At 36.7% G+C, this 20350-nt stretch overlaps 1 protein-coding gene across 9 annotated transcripts in view; it reads left to right on the top strand.

Moving 5' to 3' along the window:
• The window catches only part of BIRC6 (baculoviral IAP repeat containing 6), a 153109-nt gene that overhangs the window by 39216 nt on the left and 93543 nt on the right, over positions 1-20350 (top strand). For 6 of the 9 annotated variants that reach the window (XM_032216649.1, XM_032216653.1, XM_032216657.1 and 3 more), the window contains 15 exons: positions 291-452; positions 568-699; positions 1017-1114; positions 2165-2312; positions 3239-3372; positions 4364-4510; positions 5108-5295; positions 6516-6830; positions 7224-7323; positions 8771-8985; positions 9140-9348; positions 9559-9905; positions 18422-18641; positions 19051-19184; positions 19662-19799. In XM_032216649.1, coding sequence (XP_032072540.1) covers positions 291-452; positions 568-699; positions 1017-1114; positions 2165-2312; positions 3239-3372; positions 4364-4510; positions 5108-5295; positions 6516-6830; positions 7224-7323; positions 8771-8985; positions 9140-9348; positions 9559-9905; positions 18422-18641; positions 19051-19184; positions 19662-19799 — 2687 coding nt within the window. The remainder of the gene's footprint in view (positions 1-290; positions 453-567; positions 700-1016; positions 1115-2164; positions 2313-3238; positions 3373-4363; positions 4511-5107; positions 5296-6515; positions 6831-7223; positions 7324-8770; positions 8986-9139; positions 9349-9558; positions 9906-18421; positions 18642-19050; positions 19185-19661; positions 19800-20350) is intronic. The other 3 variants (XM_032216651.1, XM_032216655.1, XM_032216656.1) reach the window with 2 other exon arrangements.

A 20350-nucleotide genomic window follows, 5' to 3' on the forward strand; every position in this document is an offset into this window, starting at 1 on the left:
AATTGCTGAACAAATGGTTGTAAATTGAGCATTACTTGTATCTAATCAAGTGGTTTCAGCACGTTGTTTAAATAACATGGTTTTCTATAACAAGACAAGTTTTGAATTTCAAATCTAAGAGGTAAAAAGCAGTTTCGGGACTTTTTAAAACCATGTTAGAGAGAAACCCGAAGCTTCTTTTCTTCCTTCTTGAAAAACCTTAACATTGCTATAATCAAAAGCAAGAATAGTTTACCCCCAGTTCACTGATTAAGTTCCTTCTTTCTTATTGTATATTATTTCTTTTCTAGAGTTCAGAGGTGTGCTATGTTGCAGTTTTCGGAATTTCATGAAAGACTTCTTAACAGCCTTTGCAAAAAGGCAGAAGATGGAGTTGTGACAGAACATGCTCAAAGTCTTGTATTAGATATCCTGTGTTGGCTAGCAGGAGTTCAATCCAATGGACCAGGGAGGTAAAAATAAATAAATAAATAAAGGGACCCCTTAACAGGTTTCTTACCTTGGTTGGAAGTGTACTCAAAAGTAATGATTAAGATGTAAAGTCTGCTTTTGTTTTTAATGTTTCAGTTCAAGAGAAACAAATGAGAGTTTGTTGTCAAAAACAAGGACGTGTCTCTTCCACATAATTCGAGTATGCTTCTTTGAAGCAGGGCGAAGCATAGCACATAAATGTGCACGATTTCTAGCTCTTTGCATAAGGTAATAATTTAACTTGGTTTTTTTCCAGCTTAAAGTTTTCTTTTATTTGAATATGCTAGCTAACATAATGTAAGATATGTTAACATAGATTATCTTTTATAGAGAAAATTAATATTTTGTAGCTCAATCCTGTGTCTATGTAGGAGCCATTTCCACCAAATTTAGTATTTCTAGACAGATAGAAATTGGATTGCACATTGATTAAGCCCTTTCTCTGCTGAGACCTATGTATGTAAAAACAAAACAAAACACCTGAATAATGTTTGCCAAGGAACAAAATAAAATATTAAAATAAAATTAATTATATATTTTTGTAGTAATGGGAAATTTGAACCAAGTCAACAAGGATTTAGCTCGGTCCTTCTGAAGGCTTTGCTTGGCAATATATCTTATTTACCTGCAGCGGCAACTGGAGGTAAGGTTAAGATTTTTGTTTTTGGAATCAAATTTGATTTCTTCTGATACTTTCTACCTGTTTTTCTTTGTTTGATATTCTTTTCTGTCTTAATACTAATCTTACATTTCACTTACTAGTCAATTCTACTCTTTGTATACGTTAATGTTACAAACATACACCCAGAGTAATATAACCTAGGAATACTGCCTGAATAGGTATCAATGCAAACTTACCACAATCTGTTAAAATTGATTGACGGAATATTTTATTGAATGTCCCAAAGGTGCTTTTTCAGGATGCAACTGGACTTTCTTTTTTCTTTGAAGACATTTCGCTTCTCATTCAAGAAGCTTCTTCATTGACTGGATGGTGGGGAATAGAAGGATTTATATTCCTTGCAGACAGCTGGTTGTTTGCATTCTTTTAGAGAGTCATTGAGACCACTTGGAGGTTTATCTGTGTCCTCAGGGTCACCTGCAAATGGGTGTGGAGCCTTCTGGGCTGCAGGATGTTTTCTGTTTTCTTTCACTATTGAAGACAGGAGCAGGCTGTTGGGGATAAGTCTGTATTGTCTGCATCTCAAACTGAATTGCAAATGGTTCCTGTAGTCTGCAATTGTTCTGGAAATCCGTTCAGACACACCATTCATAGGGTGTTCATCCCAAAGTGCATAGCTAAAAGTCTATGGATATTCTCAGTCGTCCAGGTTATGGTTGTCCCAAAGGTGCTTTTTCAGGAGGCATTGGATTTTCTTTCTTTTTTTCCCTCTGAAGACGTTTCTCTAAAAGAATGCAAATGACCAGCTGTCTGCAAGGAATATAAATCCTTCCATTCCCCACCATCCAATCAGAGCTGAAGAAGCATCTTGGATGAGAAGCGAAATGTCTTCAAAGAAAAAAGAAAGTCCAATTGCCTCCTGAAAAATCACCTTTGGGACAACTATGACCTGGATGACTGATAATCGCCATAGAATTTTATTGAATGGATTTTGTAGGTGTCTGTAAACATATAGTTAAAGATTGCTTTTCTATCTGCTTAAGGCTGAACATCTATATGTGTTCTTTTTAGGTTCTGTGTATTGGTATTTTGTTTTGCTGAACTATGTAAAAGATGAAGATTTAGCTGGCTGCAGTACTACTTGTGCTTCCCTGTTAACTGCAGTCTCTAGACAATTACAGGACCGATTAACACCCATGGAAGCACTCCTTCAAACAAGGTAACAAGGGAAAAACTGCATCACTTTTTATTCATTTAATTGCTAAGATTATCCACTCATCAGCAACTCACCATGGGTGCTTATAACGGATTGTAATGAAATAATATCAGTTAGTTAAGAACAATAATAAAACAACACGGGGGGGGGGGGAGACACAACAATTAAGCAGAATTGTCAGAAGTGGCGTCATCACATAATCAGGGTGAGTTGGGCAGTCTCTAAATTTGCTAAATAAAAATAAATAAAATAATGTACTAGCTCAATGCCTATGTTACAAGCCAGCTATTTAAGGCTTTCTTAAAGGATAGGTCTGGGGTCATAAGGGCCTTGGAAGGAATTGCTGTTTCAAAAGGCAATGCAATGACATAGAAGGTCTATCTCATGGGTATGACATTGTTTCATATACAGAAACTGAAGTATGTGTGCACTGTCAGATCCATACTGGATTGGCACAGATAATTGGAAAGGGCAATCCTGCAAATAACTAGATCTTGTACCACAGGCTTTGTTAATGACAACCAGCATCTTTGCTTATACACCAAAGCCCATTAGTCACTAATAAACTATAGCTTGCAAAGAAGAAGTATTAACATGAGGCATTACATGTATTACATGTACCAAGCAACACCCGTAACTGCTACATTTTGAACTTCTTAAACTCATACTTTTTAGTACTTATTCTTTGGGCTTGAAATAAGTAATATTAGGCATATTGTTTTGTTTTTGCATTGTTTTTAAATAACAATTTGCTGAATATATTTGATGGTAATGTCAGTTTTTTGTTCCTTAAAATGCTAAAAGTTTGACAAAAATATTTAATAGTCTTGTACATTGATATCCTTAAAGCTATAAATATTCGATTGATTTTATTCCATTAACCAAATTCTTCACCTCGCCTAGTATCCTGCATTACATTGTTTTTTCAGGTATGGATTATATAGTTCACCTTTTGATCCGGTGCTCTTTGATTTGGAAATGAGTGGTTCTTCTTGTAAGAATATATATAATAGCAGCATTGGCGTTCAGTCAGATGAAATTGATTTATCTGATGTTCTCTCAGGTAAGCCCATGTATCCACTTGTAACTGTGAGTCAAAGCCTTTTTTATAGTCTATATTGTTTGCTTTTGGCAATAACATGGTTATATAATCTTCATGTTGCAATTTGTCATCGAAGAAAAACAACCTCCTCAAAATAGGCTGAACTATGTTTTCAAGAGTTGCATTGCTACAAGGAAATGGTTATTTTTTTCAGATTAGATTAGCCTTTGAGATAGGTGAGGTGCGTTACAGAATCTGTAAGGACATCTAGAACTCTGTTAGTGCAGGATGTTATAACCAAGTCTTAAAAACTTGGCAGAGGTCCTTTGTCTGTCATCTTATACCCAAGAGAATCCAGGCAAGACAATTTTGAGTTTCTTTAGGAATTCTTCTTGAGGTTTTCTAGGAATATGTATAATTTTTTTATGTGAATAAAAATGTCAGTGTGATAATTTTGAATATTCTGAGATCAGAACAAACAGTTGGTCTGTTTTTAGTGGCATTTTTCTGATCAGAGAAAGCAATTTTAAAATTAATATTTGAAATTTCCCAAGAAAAACAAATTTTGTTTTTTATATCAGAGCAAAAGATTCTAGTTGCTTTGAGTTTGATTCCAATGGAACATTCTGACAGAATTGTTGAGTTTTATCTTGAAACAAAATGCATTCCCTGTTTTGTGCAGCATTCTTAAAAACAGAATAAATGAGGTTAGGACTGTAGGAAAATTGGAGACGATTCTTTCCCCTCCATTTTCAGAGAAAGCTTGAGCTGAATCCCAGTTCATTCTTTAAAAAAAAAATCCCTGAAAAGTTATCTGTTTCTCTCATATGTGTTAATTACATACATAGGGTTTTTTGGGTTGTTGTTTTTTTGGGGGGGGATTGGGCACTTAGTCATTTATCTTTTTCTCTCCCCCCACATTTTACATGCATGATAGCAATAAAAATCAAAAAGTTATTTCTAGTTAATAATATGAGTAAACTGAATTATATTATTTTTTTCCCCAATTCAGGGAATGGAAAAATCAGTAATTGTACAGCAGCCGAAGGTAGTTTTACTTCCCTCACTGGACTTTTAGAAGTTGAACCTCTACACTTTACTTGTGTTTCAACTAGTGATGGAACAAGAATAGAAAGGGACGATGCAAGTACGTTTACTGGTATATATATATTTTATTACTTTTTTCTACGTAAACCAAACTATTAGTAATCTGATATAATCTTTCCAATAAGAAAGTTACAATGAATTTGAGCTATTAATTGTTAAACAAAGGATATCAACACATTGTAATTACTCACATAATTCAAGGTTTAATTTAATGATGAGAAAAATCTGACTGCCTTGGAAACCGATATTTTGATTTCCCTATTTGCACCATGAATGTTGAATCAAAGTTCCATTAAAAATTAGATTGTATGTAACTTTTTTTTTCCTTTTGAGATTAATTTCTTGCTCATTACCCAAAGTGTACTGTTTTCAAGATAATACCATGTTTCCTGCTTGGCCTTTTTTTTGGGAAGGTCTTATTATTTTTGAGGTGCAGGAGATGGCAAGCATGGTCACCTCGTGGCTGCTGCTGTGCTGCAATATTTTCGGGGAGGGCTTATTTTCAGGGGAGGATCTATTTTAGTGCACATGCTCAAAACCCGATTGGGCTTATAATCTAGGGAGGTCTTATTTTGGGGGAAACAGGGTACTTTGTGTCTTGCTTTTCTTCATACGTGTCTTTTTCTTTTGTTCCTTTGTTTCATGCCAGTGAGTACCTTTGGGGTTACACCAGCAGTTGGAGGCCTCTCATCTGGGACAGTAGGGGAAGCCTCGACAGCCCTGAGTTCAGCAGCCCAGGTAGCTTTGCAGTCTCTCTCTCATGCAATGGCCTCAGCCGAGCAGCAGCTCCAGGTGCTTCAAGAGAAACAGCAGCAGCTTTTGAAGCTTCAGCAACAGGTTGGAGGCCATCTCTTTCATGATGTCTCTAAACTTCAAAAGCTGAGAGAATGGTTCCCTTAATTGCAGAAAGTCTCTCTCCTTTGTGAGAGAGAAAGGAAATCAAAAAGAAATCAAGCATAACTATCAAAAAGTACCTCTTTAGTAGCAGGTTAGAATGTAACAAACATTCTGACCTTCAAAGTGCACATGGGCTTTTTATTGGTGCATAAATTTTTTTCTTATATATGTTATTGTTCCATTTTCAAAAAAACCCCACCTTATTTTGGATTATGAAAAAAACTGTGAAAGATGGAAAATGTACTTGGATTTCTTTCAACAGAAACAAATAGGTTGCTATTTGATTAAGAGCCTTAAAAACAGAAACTTCTTTTCATTGCACTTGGGAAAAGATACAGAGTTGTATTCTATTCCTTCTAAAGTGTGTGTGCAGTCCATCTTAACCATTCTAATCTGTGCTAGTCAAGCTCAAAACTTGAGAATCTTCTGTTAGCAAATTTCAGCCTTAACATCTTCAGAAAATCCTTTGCATCCGAAGCAACCTGGATGAAGCATTTAAATTTATATTAATTTTAGGATATCTGTGTTCACTTAGTTCATATGGTGCAATGACATACTTTTGCATTTAACAGATTTTTGTAATACACATTCCTACACTGAGTAGTCCGTTAAAATGGAACTTCCCTGAATATGCAAATTTGTTTTTTTAAAATGTTTTTAATATGAAAGAGCCATCACACATAATATAAGAATTTCAGGATGTATTCACAGTGAACATAATGGGTTCCTAAATGTTTACAAATGTGTGAACTAAGAACTTTGATTACATTTAGATTTAAGCTTTCAGCCTCATTCATTCTTAGATATAATATTCTATTGAATGTAGTTATACTAAATATATTTAAGACAATTGGGCTGCACTGGACAACTTCAGCTTGCATGGTTTATGCAACAGGTTATCTCTAAGAGACAAGTTCAGTAAAAAAAAAATAGGTGAGTCTTGAAGTGTTCTACTTTCATTTCTTGCACTGTTGTTCACTTTTTTGTGCTCCTTTTTGCATTCTTTTGGTAAAAACCTCTGGTGTGTGAAATGAAAGCTGAAGCTATTTGCTTTTTTGTTTGTTTTGTTCATGCTGCTTATTGCTAATGCTTTTAATTGCTACTGCCTTCACGGGCAGCACCAGCCTACAGTACATATGCTGCTTTTATTTCCCCTGCAGAAAGCAAAGCTGGAAGCCAAACTACATCAGACAACAGCAGCAGCTGCTGCAGCAGCATCAGCAGTTGGTCCTGTTCACAACTCTGTGCCTTCCAACTCAGTAGCAGCCCCAGGGTTCTTCATTCATCCGTCGGATGTCATCCCACCCACTCCTAAAACAACCCCCCTGTTCATGACTCCGCCTCTTACACCACCTAATGAGGCAGTTTCTGCTGTTATCAATGCAGAGCTTGCACAGCTTTTTCCGGGTTCAGTCATTGATCCTCCTCCAGTTAACCTTTCTGCACACAACAAAAATGCACACAAGTCCAAAACGGTAACTAAAGAAAAAGAAAAGAAAAAAAAGCTTTCATAAAATTCCAATCTAACGATCATTAATGACAGGAACTATTTTGACTGCTTGGTAATTTGCCTTTTATCTAAGAGTTGAGAGTGTATTTTGACAGCGAGTTTTGTTAAAACATCTTATATAATAGCCCCAAATCTATTAAACCTACATTCCATATAAGGAAGCTAGTGCAAATAGCTTGTAAATGCTTTGAACTTTTCCATTGGTATGCTTAAAAACCAATTCGTATACAATATGAGTGATCAGTTTTTCAACCATGAGTTTTCAGTCTGCTCTTTTTTACTTTTGCACGCGCAGTAGCAAGTGACTAATACCAAAATACAATGTATTTATATATTGATCAGGGTTTTTTTTTTTCAGAATCCACTTGGAACTGGCCTTGCTCTTGCAATATCTCATGCTTCACATTTTCTTCAGCCACCTCCTCATCAGTCTATCATTATAGAGCGAATGCATTCAGGTAAAATAGTAGTTTGTAGGTTAATTCTTTCTAGGTTAATTTGATTTGAATATCTAATATAATAACTAGATTCCAAAACTGCTACAGTGGTACCTTGGTACTCAACTGCTTCAAAACTGATGCATTTTGACACGAAAATGTTGACCCTGGTGCTCATCATTTGTTTGGTACTGGGTGTAATGCAAAAGGAAGTGGGGAATAGCTGTAGAGAGGGCAAACAGGAAGTCAGCCATACACGGAAGGTCACTGACATAAAAAAGGGACAGATAGGAAGTCCTTCCCACCAAAACAAAGAGTCACATTGTAGGTTCCACCACAAAACCGCGGACGACAAAATCGCGGTCGACGAAAGCGCGTATGTGACGTCATCACAGCGCGACGAAAAAGATCGAAAAATGTAAAAATAAAGCGAAAACCTTACCCTAACCCCCCTAAACCTAACCCTTAACCTAACCCTAAACCTAACCCTAAACCTAACCCTTAACCTAACGAAAAACCTAACGCTAACCCTTAACCTAATGCTAAACGTAACGCTAACGCTCTAACCCTAACCCTTAACCTAACCCTAACCCTTAACCTAACGCTTACCTTTATGTGAATCGGCTTGCTGTAATTTAATTTTTATTTCAATTTTTCGATCTTTTTCGTCGCGTTGTGATGACGTCACATACGCAATTTCGTCGACCGTGCTTTTGTGGAACGCGGTTTTGACGGGTCACGACATTGTAAGTCACATGGTTTATTTGGTACTCATCCTCCCGGAATCAATTAAAGACAAGTACTGAGATACCACTGTATAAGTATGACCAAGGCACAAAGGGTGATTTGGGGATTCATATATTTAAATTCCAGTTGGTGTTTTATAGCAAATTGATTTTTCAATTTCCCTCAATTTAAGAAGTTTGTTATGTAGCCTAGAAGTTGCTTTAAAATCCATAGAGCTGTATAATTAAACTCTGTATGCAAGATCAGTATTTCTTTATTTTAACTGAAAATATTTGCACATTAAATGTAGGAGATGTATGTTTAAAAATGAGAAGGGAATTGTGTGAGCCTCTTCCTCACCAATTTTGAAATAATTGTAAAATGATTTAGTAATTCTTCAAATAAGGGGAAGAGGGATTGGGAGTGTAGTCAAGGTTTACATTACATTTATTCCTGGTTCGGGTTCATAGGGTTGATTTTAACACTTCTCTAGCTATAGTTTGAGGGGAACCAAAAGACACAGGGATGTGGGTAGAAAGAACTATTGATATATCAGCCATAAATTCCAGAATAATCTGTATTGGGCCAGCAGTAACTAAACTGTAAATATTTCTTTGTTAAAATTAAATATTTTTGACAATATGGTTTCTGTCTGTTAAATTGTGGGCCATGATTGCCTTTCTGGCAAAGGCTGGCAGAGATCATTCTATTGGTATTTCATCAAGACTATTTCTGTTCAAAGGTGCAAGAAGATTTGTGACATTAGACTTTGGCAGACCCATCTTATTGACAGATGTGTTGATTCCAACTTGCGGGGATTTGGCTTCCTTATCGATTGATATTTGGACACTCGGTGAAGAAGTTGATGGAAGAAGGCTAGTTGTTGCTACAGATATTAGCACCCATTCTCTTATTCTGCACGATTTAATCCCGCCACCAGTTTGCAGATTCATGAAGGTAAAAATTCTTTCAATAAAGATAATATATTCTAATGAATATATACTTCAATATGGTAAATGTTCTTCATGATAAATAATGCTCAGTTTTACAATATATTTCCTATTTTCAAAGAATGAATTGACATGGAAAGGCTGCATTTCTTCTGTTTCAGATTACGGTCATTGGTCGCTATGGAAGTACAAATGCCAGAGCCAAAATTCCTTTAGGATTTTACTATGGACATACATACATTTTGCCTTTAGAGAGTGAGTTGAAGATTATGCACGATCCTTTGCGAGGTGAAGTTGAATCTGCAAACCAGCCAGAAATTGATCAACATTTAGCTATGATGATTGCACTGCAGGAAGATATACAATGCAGGTAAAATGTGTTGTTGTTTCTGTTGTGTTGTGTTGTTTCGTTTATGTTGATGTGTTAGTTAGATAATGCAAGTTGTTGAATGTTAGCAAAGTGTTAGTCCTGTTTAAAATACTGTTATTTAACAGTATAAGTACAAATATTCTTATATCCTGGGATCTTTATTAATAATTTATGTATAATTAAGACATTTTTTCCTTACCTCATTTACAGGTATAATTTAGCTTGCCATAGACTTGAAACACTTCTACAAAGTATTGACCTTCCACCACTGAACAGTGCTAACAATGCTCAGTATTTTTTACGCAAGCCAGATAAGGCAGTGGAGGAAGACAGCCGAGTATTTTCTGCTTATCAGGATTGCATTCAACTCCAGCTTCAGCTGAATTTGGCTCATCATGCTGTACAAAGGCTCAGAGTAGCTCTAGGAGCAAGCAGGAAGATTTTGAAAGAACAGAGTGATCCTAAAGAACTAATTCAGATGTCCTCCACGGAACAGTTGCGCACAATTATCCGATATCTTTTGGATACATTACTTAGTTTACTCCATTCTTCCAACGGTTGGTAGCTCAATTATTTTTATTAATAAAATAACAAACTTGTTAATTGGTCAGTGTTGAAATGATATGTGTTCGTGTCAGTGGGGATTTTGAGGCTTTGTAGAATGTTTCAGATTAAATGAATGAGACAAAGGTTAAGAAAGTAAGACTATAAAGAGTCAAATTAAGGTTAATCTGAAAATTTCAGCAACTGTGTCTCTTAATTTTCTAAATTTACAGGAACTGGAGAATTGCTTTACCTTCAGACTTCCTGTCCACTATTTTGAATATTCACAAAATGTACATCTCAGAGTAGCCTGGTTCTGGTCAGCCTAGTTATTCTTAGTGTTCTCTCCTCCCTGCCTAAGTTCTTGATCTACCACAAAATATAGAAATAAAGATAGGTATCACAGACAGTTGTACTAAAATTAGAATGAAATAAAAGGATGAGATCCAAGGGAGATAACTGATTATTATGGTTCATTTATTCAGTAAGGTACAAAAATTGAATAATATTGGATCACTTCTTTCTTTGAAACTAACTTACATCATATATGTTAACAAATATTGCACAACTCCAATTTTTTTATACAGGTAGCCTTCCACTTACAATCACAATTGAACCCAAAAGTTCCATTGCTAAGCAAGACAGTTAAGTGAATTTTGCCCCATTTTACAGCCTTTCTTATCACAGTTGCTAAGTGAATCACTGCAGCGGTTAAGTTAGTACCTACGGTTGTTAAGTGACTTCCCCATTAACTTTGCTTGTCAAAAGGTCGCAAAGAGTGATCACATGACCACAAAACACTGCAGCTGTCATAAATACATGTCAGTTGCCAATTTCCAAATTTTGGCTGTGTGAAAAATGGTCATGTCATTTTTTTAAGTCCCTTCAACTTCAGTTACTGAACAAATGGTTGTAAGTCAAGGTCTACGTATAAAATTAGACCGTGAAAATTTGTGATAATAGTCATTTCATAGAGAGGATAGGTTTGTAAACCACTCAAAACAAAAATAATGGATTGCATTAAGAACTGATCCATTGCAAGAAATTATTTCAAACTGCCATCATTTTTAATAACATCTTGATATTTAGAATACCTTCCAACTTATGATATATAAATATGTGGGATTTGATGGTGTAGCATCTTTAACTGGGAAATGGCCTAACTTTTATTCACAGACAGGGTTCTTGTTTTTCTTGATAAGTCAGTCAAGATACTCCCATATAATTTGCAGTAGTGCAGAATTAATTAAAATATAAAATAAATATTTTCAGGTGCTATCTAAGCTGTCTTTATTCAGAAATTGGGAAGAAATCTTCACTAGTGAGTCTTTTTCCATTTCAAAGGTTTTTTATTTCTTTTAAAACACAAATATTTCATCATTCGTCAATCATTAAAACATCGAAGTACAATTTTTTTGTATGCCCCTCCCTCCCTCCACCCCCCTACCCCCCTCCTCCTTCCCCCCCCCAACTTCCCAGAACCCGTACACGGTATGGATTTTTAACAAACACAGTCTAAAATCTATTGAGAAAAAAGAAATAAAGAAATTAATGACATTCTACATTGACCTTAGCTTCTTCTTGCTGAACTAACTGTAAACAATTTAAATCATTTCTGATCTTAAGCATAGGCTAACTGGAGTTTCTTGGTCCCGTATTTATTTTGTATATAGTCAATCCATTTTTTTCCAGTCTCGTTTATATCTCTCATTTGAGTGATCTTTAAGATATGCCGATATTTTAGCCATCTCGGCTAAGTTTGTGACTTTCAATGTCCATTCTTGAATTGTAGGCAAGTCTTCCTTCTTCCAGTATTGCGCCACCAACAGTCTTGCTGCCGTTATTAGGTGCAGAATCAAGTTAGTCTCTACCACTGTAAAGTCAGTACATATACCTAGTAAAAATAACTGAGGAGTAAACTTTATCCTTCTTTTAAAGATATTTTGCATAATCCACCATATTTTTATCCAGAATGCCTTAACCTTTTGGCAGGTCCACCATATATGATAATACATAGCATCGAGAGAACCATACCTCCAACATTTAGGCTGTACATTCGAATACATAGAAGCCAACTTTTTAGAATCTAAATGCCATCTATAGAACATTTTGTAAAAAATTTCTCTCAGATTTTGAGCTTGTGTAAATTTCACATTTCTTACCCAGATTCTTTCCCATGTATCCAACATTATTGGTTCTTCAATATTTTGAGCCCATTTTATCATAAAATCTTTAACTAATTCTGTTTCCGAATCCATTTGTATTAATACATTATATATCCTCTTTATATGCATTAAGCTTTGATCTCTTATTTGTTTAAACAAATTATCCTCAACTTGGATAAAACCAATTTTTTGATCTATTTTCCACCTAGTCTGTAATTGCCCATACTGGAGCCATGTTTGAACTACCTTCTCCTCTTTTAATACCTCTAAATATTTTAATTGTAATACCCCCCTTTCCGAGGTAAGAAGCTGTCTGTAAGTAATTCTGTCCTGTTTTTGTGCTATATTCATATTTTCAATTGCGTGTCTAGGAATTGCCCACATGGGTATCTTGTCATTTAATTTATATTGGTATTTTTTCCAGACCCGCAGTAAAGCATTTCTTAAAATATGACTTTTAAAATTCTTATCCAATTTTTTGTTGAATAACAGGTAAGCATGCCAACCATATACCAGATCGTGTCCCTCAATATTCAATATTCTATCATTAGTTAAATGAGTCCAATCACTAATTACAGATAATGCCACTGCATCATAATATAGTTTTAAATTAGGTAGTTTCAAACCTCCTCTCTCACGTACATCTTGCATTATTTTCATCTTTACCCTCGGCTTCTTTCCTGCCCATACAAATTTGTTGATACCCTTCTGCCATTCTAGAAGATTCGCATCTTTTTTAAGTATAGGTAACATTTGGAAAAGAAATAAAAATTTTGGTAAGATGTTCATTTTCACTGCCGCTATCCTACCCAACAAAGATAAGTGCAATTTCTCCCATTTTTTCATCTCTGTCTGTATACTATGCCAAAGTGGTTCATAATTATGCTTATATAATTTCCCATTTGAAGTTAAGATGTTAACTCCAAGATATTTGACTTTTTTAACTACCTCACATCCTATCATCACTCCTAATTCTTCCTTTGGTTTAGTATTCATATTTATAGCTAATATTTTTGTTTTTCCTAAATTTATTTTAAAACCAGACACTTGACCATATTGATTAATCGTATTCATTAAGACCATACTGAATTCCTGCGGTTGTTCCAATATTATGACCAAATCATCCGCAAAACCGCGGACTCTATATTCTTGCTGCCTAATCTTGATCCCTTTTAAACCATCCAAGCCCCGTATTTTATTCAACAATACTTCCAAAGTTATAATAAACAATAATGGGGACAAAGGACAACCCTGTCTTGTACCTTTTCCGATTTGAAAAGAGTCTGTTAAACTTCCATTGACTATGATTTGTGCTGTTTGCTGTTGGTATATTGCTTTAATTGACTGTAAAAAATTATCTCCTATCTGCATTTTTTTCAATATCTTCAACAGAAATTGCCAGTTAACTCGATCAAAGGCCTTCTCAGCATCCAAAAATATAAACGCAGCAGGGATCTGGTTGTTCTTTCCCAAATATTCTAATGCATTAATAATTAATCTGACATTACTTTTCATCTGTCTCCCCTGTATAAAACCTGTTTGGTCCGTGTGTATCAATTGTTGAATAACCAACATTAACCTATTTGCTAATATTTTAGTAAAAATTTTATAATCTACATTCAGTAATGAAATAGGTCTATAATTTTTGGGTTGGGTAGTATCTTAGTTTAGTTTAGTTTAAAGTTTATTTATAGGCCGCCCTTTTCCCTGGGGGGACTCAGGGCGGCTTACAACTCATGGGGAAGGGGATACAAACAGTGACACATAAGAACAATGCATAATTAAAATAGAACACAACATTCATACCATTCGGGTGGGGGTGGATTACAAACTTTAACCCCAGGCCTGACGGGATAGCCAGATTTTGAGGGCTGTGCAGAAGGTCTGGAGGGTGGTGAGGGTACGAATCTCCACGGGGAGATCGTTCCAAAGGGTCGGAGCTACTACCGAGAAGGCTCTCCTCCGCGTAGTTGCCAGTCGACACTGACTGGCAGATGGGACTCGGAGGAGGCCTAATCTATGTGATCTAATTGGTCGCGAGGAGGTAATTGGCAGGAGGCGGTCTCTCAAGTATCCAGACCCACTACCATGAAGGGCTTTATGGGTGGTAACTAGCACCTTGAAGCGCACCCGGAGATCGACAGGTAGCCAGCGCAGCTCGTGGAGGATAGGTGTTATGTGGGTGAACCGAGGTGCACCCACAATCGCTCGCGCGGCCGCATTCTGAACTAGCTGAAGTCGCCGGATGCTCTTCAAGGGCAGCCCCATGTAGAGCACGTTGCAGTATTCCAGCCTAGAGGTCACAAGGGCACGAGTGACTGTTGTGAGAGCCTCCTGGTTCAGGTAGGGTCGCAACTGGTGCACCAGGCGAACCTGGCCAAATGCCCCCCTGGTCACAGCTGACAAATGGTGGTCAAATGTCAGCTGTGGGTCCAGGAGGACTCCCAAGTTGCGAACCCTGTCTGAGGGGTGTAGTGTTTGACCCCCCAGCCTGAGTGATGGAACACTTGCCAAATTAGTGGGAGGGAAACACAACAGCCACTCGGTCTTATCCGAGTTGAGCACAAGCTTGTTAGCCCTCATCCAGTCCCTAACAGCCTCAAGGCCCCGGTTCATCACGTCCACCGCTTCATTGAGTTGGCACGGGGCGGACAGATACAACTGGGTATCGTCCGCATATTGATGGTATCTTATCCCGTGCCGCCGAATGATCTCGCACAGCGGTTTCATGTAGATGTTGAAAAGTAGGGGGGATAAGACCGAACCCTGAGGCACCCCATATGTTAGGGGCCTTGGGGTCGATCTCTGCCCTCCAACTAACACCGACCGACCTGTCCGACAGGTAGGAGGAGGACCACTGCAAAACAGTGCCTCCCACCCCCACCTCCCGCAGTCGTCGCAGAAGGATAGCATGGTCGAAAGCCGCTGAGAGGTCAAGGAGAACCAGAATGGAGGCGTGGCCTCCGTCCCTGGCTCTCCAGAGGTCATCGGTCAATGTGACCAAAGCGGTTTCTGTGCTGTAACCAGGCCTGAAGCCGGACTGGAATGGGTCGAGATAACTAGCTTCCTCCAAGGACCGCTGGAGCTGGGAGGCCACCACCTTCTCAACAACCTTCCCCACAAAGGGAGACTATAAATCTTGATCTTCTTTGGGTATCAAAGATATAAACGCTGTCTTCCAAGATGGAGGCACTTTACCTTCCATTTGAATCATATTAAATAATTCTCTAAGAGGTTCTACCATTTCTAACTGTAAGTTTTAATAGTAAACCACTGTCAAACCATCTGTACCTGGTGCTTTCCCTAACTTTAATTGCTTAATTACCTGCAAGATTTCCCCCGAGGTTATTGGTTGATTCAATTTTTGCCTGTGCTCTTCTCTAACTGAAGGTATTTTCTCTTTATCTAAATATTTGTCTATATCTAAACCATTAATTTTATCCCCTTTATACAGTTCTGTAAAAAATTCCCGAAATGCCTTTTGAATCTCTTCCTGTTGAAAGACCTCCTTCCCTCTGTAAATCAGTTTAGATATATTTCGAGTTTTCTTTTTTTTCCTAATCTGATAAGCTAACCACCTGCCAGGTTTGTTTGCATTACAAAAGGTATTGTGTTTTGCATATAATAAATTAGTGGCTACCTGGTCAGGGATCAACATGTCAAATTGAGATTTTAATATGTTAATAGCTTCCTTAACCTTTGTATCGCCTGGGTTCATTGTTAACTCCAACTCTTTTCTCTTAATTTCCTCTTCCAGTTCTGTTCGTTTTAACCCTTGTTTATTTCTATGTGTTTTATTTATATTCATCAGCACTCCTCTCATATACGCTTTGCTTGCATCCCATACAAATTCCATAGTTGTACCCTTATTCATATTCAAAACAAAATATTCAGATAGCAATTTTTTACAATCATTAATATACTTTTCATATCTAAATAAGTTTTCATTCAATCTCCAAGACCTTCTTGCCTGCACTACCCTTCCCAACTCCATCCAAACTGGGTTATGGTCCGAAAGGACCCTAGCTGCAATCTTTGTCTTCTTGACCCTAGAAAGCAAATCATTAGTGGTTAGTATAAAATCAATCCTTGTAAAGGATTGATGCCTGTCAAAGAAGAAAGTGAAGTCATATTCCTCTGCATTTTTTTCTCGCCAAATATCTCTCAATTCAAAGTCATCCATGATGTCAAAGAAAGGTTTGGGTAACTTTGCTCGCATCTTAGTATTTAGGCAGGAAGTCTTCTTATCTCTCTTAGTGTCTATCACTCCATTCCAATCACCCAATAGTATACAGGAACTATAGTCCCACTGTACTAATTTAGCATGAAGATTTCTATAGAATCTATCTTGCTGTTGATTGGGGGCATAAATTCCCAAAAGTAATGTCTTTTTCCCTTCTAGGATTAGGTCTAAAGCAATATATCTTCCGAAGGGATCTGCTTCTATTAATTCAGCTTTCATATCTTTTCTTAAGTATACAACTATACCATTTTTCTTTTCCATAGCGGAAGCTACAAAATGTTGACCAAGTTTTGAGTTAATCAAATATTTTTGATCAGTTGATTTGATATGAGTTTCTTGCAAACAAATTACATCATTCTTAAACTGTTTGAGATAGTGAAATATTTTCTTTCTCTTCTGTGGAGAATTCAGTCCATTGACATTCCATGTTAAAATCTTAGTTGTCATCTTTGGTTGGCTGAAGCATTTTTAGAGCTTCCTGCATGGCCTGTTTAATCTTAGGCCTAGCTCCTCCCACTGCTTCCAGACTTGTTATTGTAGTTCCTTGATCGATGGCCGGTGATTGTTGATATTGTTGCTTTTTAGCTTGTTTCTCCATTCGTCTAGTAATCATGCGGCTAGGTCTTTGTTCCATAACACCTTGTGCTTCTAGAAGAGAGAGATGCTCCATCTTATCTGGTGGTTGTGTAGTTTGCTGTCTATCCTGTCCTTCTTGTGGTCTTTCTCCAGGTCCAGATGGTGCAGGGTATCCAGCCTTCAATATATTATAATAAAAATCTCGGGCTTTCCATACAGAGTTGAGGCGATATCTTTGCCTATCAAATGTAAATATAATGCCAAATGGTGCATCCCATCTATACTGTATCTGACGATTTCTGAGTTCTTCGACCAAAAAAGCGTAGTCTCTCCTGGCTCTTAACATTTGAGGTGGTATCTCTTTCAAAACAATCAGGTCTTGACCGCCAATTTGAAGCTTAGTGTTATAAGACGCTTGTAGTACCATATTTCTAAGCTCTCTTGTAGTGAAGTATATAACGATGTCTCGAGGAAGCTGCTTCTGCTTTGCCAGCCAAGAGTTAACGCGATAAGCTTTGTCGATTTGCCAGTCAAGGTTGGTCCCTGGTCTTCCCATCAGGCGGTCAAAAGCTTCTGATAGGATCTGTTTCAGGTTCTCCTGTTTCTCCTCACGCAGCCCCCTTACTCTTAATGCAAACTCCATTTGTCGATACTGTATCATAATAATTTCTTTTTCAGCATTTTCCACTTTTTGTTCCACCACCTCTGTTTTCAATGTCAAGTTGGTATTGGCGTCATTAAGATCCTCTAGACTATCTTCAATTCCAGAAACATGTTCTGTCAATACAGTTACAAGTCTCAGCATTTCTTCTTTAATTTTAACAACCCTGGCATCAATTTTCTCATACAACTCCTGTTTAAGTCCTTTTATTTCACTTTTGATTTCTTCTTTCATTTCTTTTATTTCCTCTTTTCTCTCCTGCTTTATCACCTCTCTATGATCTCTAAGCTTATCTTCCATTTTAATTGTCTGTGCATTAAGAGCCACGCTTAGTTCGCTCAGGAAAAATTCTTTCATTAACACATCCCCAGCAGGGGGCGTAGGAAGCGGAGGCTGCAGCCTTGTGCCTGGCACTGAGGATGTGCCCCTGGGGTTGAACCTAGTGAGTCGAAGGAGATCTAATTTACAGGGATAAGTGTGTGTGTGAGATAAGGGAGGGAGAGAGAGAAAGAGAGAGATCTTGTTGTGTAAAATCAGCTTCTGTATTTTTTAGAAGTATCCATGTGTTCTGGTTTTTTTAGTGATTCGCCTTTTTGTACAAATAGAAGACAAAAGGCTTCTAAATCTTCTAAATTAAAAGACTGATGGCATTTTAAACTTTTTATTATATTGTAAATCACTCAAAGTTGCTGTATTATGCAATGGGCAACATAGAAATTCAATTAATTAATTCAAGAGAAACCTGTGAGACTGCTAGCAATATTGTCACTGCTGAGATAATGTCTTAAACAAACCTGTGTAATCTATATTCACTTCTAGAATCATGATCAACTAAGCATAGGATGGTTTTTTTGCAATCTAACATTCTTCATTTCTTTTTCTAAGGGCACTCTGTTCCTGTGGTTTTACAAAGTACATTTAATGCTCAAGCCTGTGAAGAATTATTCAAGCACTTATGTATTAGTGGGACTCCCAAAATACGTTTGCACACAGGGCTTTTACTCGTTCAGCTGTGTGGAGGTGAAAGATGGTGGGGGCAGTTTCTCTCAAATGTCCTGCAGGAATTGTATAATTCAGAGCAACTTCTTATTTTTCCACAAGACAGGTAATTTTCACATTATTTTTAATATATCATCAAGCAGCATCCAGTCTATATATTATTGAAATATAGAAAGATAAGCAAGAGGGGGAAAGCCTTATAATAATTATAACAATTTGCAGTTATAAATGAAAGCCATCATCATCATAATTAAGTCTGTCTGTAATTGGTTGAAATGTATTCTATTCATATTAGGATCTGCATGTTGATATACATAGTCTATAACGTACCTGCAAAAATAATATGACATCTGTATATTTAATGCTATCAGTATGACTTAGTTCTTTATGCCTGAAGAACAAAAGAGAAATAAATGATATATTCCCTAGGATCAGCTTTTTTTCCTCTCTTAGAATTATTGCTACTTATTAAAGAAGCCAGGAATATTTTTAAAATTCTTACTTTTTATATTTAGGGTCTTCATGTTGCTTTCTTGCATTGGTCAAAGATCACTCAGCAACACTGGTGTCTTAGAAAGTTTGTTGAATCTCTTGGATAATCTCTTGTCTCCTCTTCAGCCTCAATTACCTATCCACAGATGTTCAGAAGGTACCAAACGTTTCTAAAATAATATTAGATTTTTTAAAAAGTCTGTTCAACATTGTTAGTGTAACTGTTTTGTAAAATACAATCCAGATCACAATTAGATGGAAACAGACAGATAACAGAAAACCTTGATTTTTGGCTACCATCTATTGATTGTCTGTTATGAGCTGGGCTTTTTTTAAGCCCATGTACAGGAGCTTTAGAAGAAAAGATGAACTAAAAAATTCACAGACAACCATTGCACACTAATTTGACTGAAACTAATTTCAAAGCATTCATTTTAGGTATTAAAATTTATTCCCCAATAGCTGAACAAATAATTTCTTCACATGGTTATCAAAGTTTAATCACTCTTTTTTTTTTTTTGCTTTTCTATGTGAGGAGAAAAGAGATATGTAAACTATTTTGAAATTCTGGAAAAAAAATATGTTAGTATATTTTGTCTTAATAATTGCCTAAACAAATTCTCTTATTTTGAAGGAGTTCTGGATATCCCAATGATTAGCTGGGTTGTAATGTTGGTATCTAGACTCTTAGACTATGTGGCAACAGTGGAAGATGAAGCAGCTACATCTAAGAAGCCTTTGAATGGAAAAGAGAGAGAAAGATTCTTGACAGGTGTAGTATATACTACTTAAGATGGTAAAATCTATTAATGAGCATATAGTGCCTGAAAAAGGGCAGTTATGTTTGCATAGAATAGTAACCTACCATTTTTGATAAATCTTATTATAAACAGCTATGAACTTGTTTGTCAGGCGTGAAAGATCAAGTCCATATGTAAAGGTCCAATTAAACTGACTAATTGTTAATCATGCCTTTGCACAGGAATCTTTTCAACTAATGGTTAGCACCTGCCTGGGGTTAGATAATAGAATTGGGGGAGGGGGGGATAGACTTACTTTGCTTGTAACTATATAGGAATTCTAGACTGATCCCACTTTTAACTCCACCCCCAGGCTCTGCCACTCCTTTTACAATCTTTTTACTCCACCCAATCATTGTCACTGCTAATCTAACCATTGACACCTTAGAATATTACTAGAATTGAAGATCCTGCGCTGTTGTTCCAAAACAAAATAATCTTAATTTTCCATTTTAGAGAGAACCAGTATCCCAATCTCAGATACTGAATTAAGCATTCTGCTGATTAGCTATTTGATTAGTTC

Source organism: Thamnophis elegans, chromosome 4, assembly GCF_009769535.1.
Source record: "Thamnophis elegans isolate rThaEle1 chromosome 4, rThaEle1.pri, whole genome shotgun sequence".
NCBI classification, from domain to species: Eukaryota; Metazoa; Chordata; class Lepidosauria; order Squamata; family Colubridae; genus Thamnophis; species Thamnophis elegans.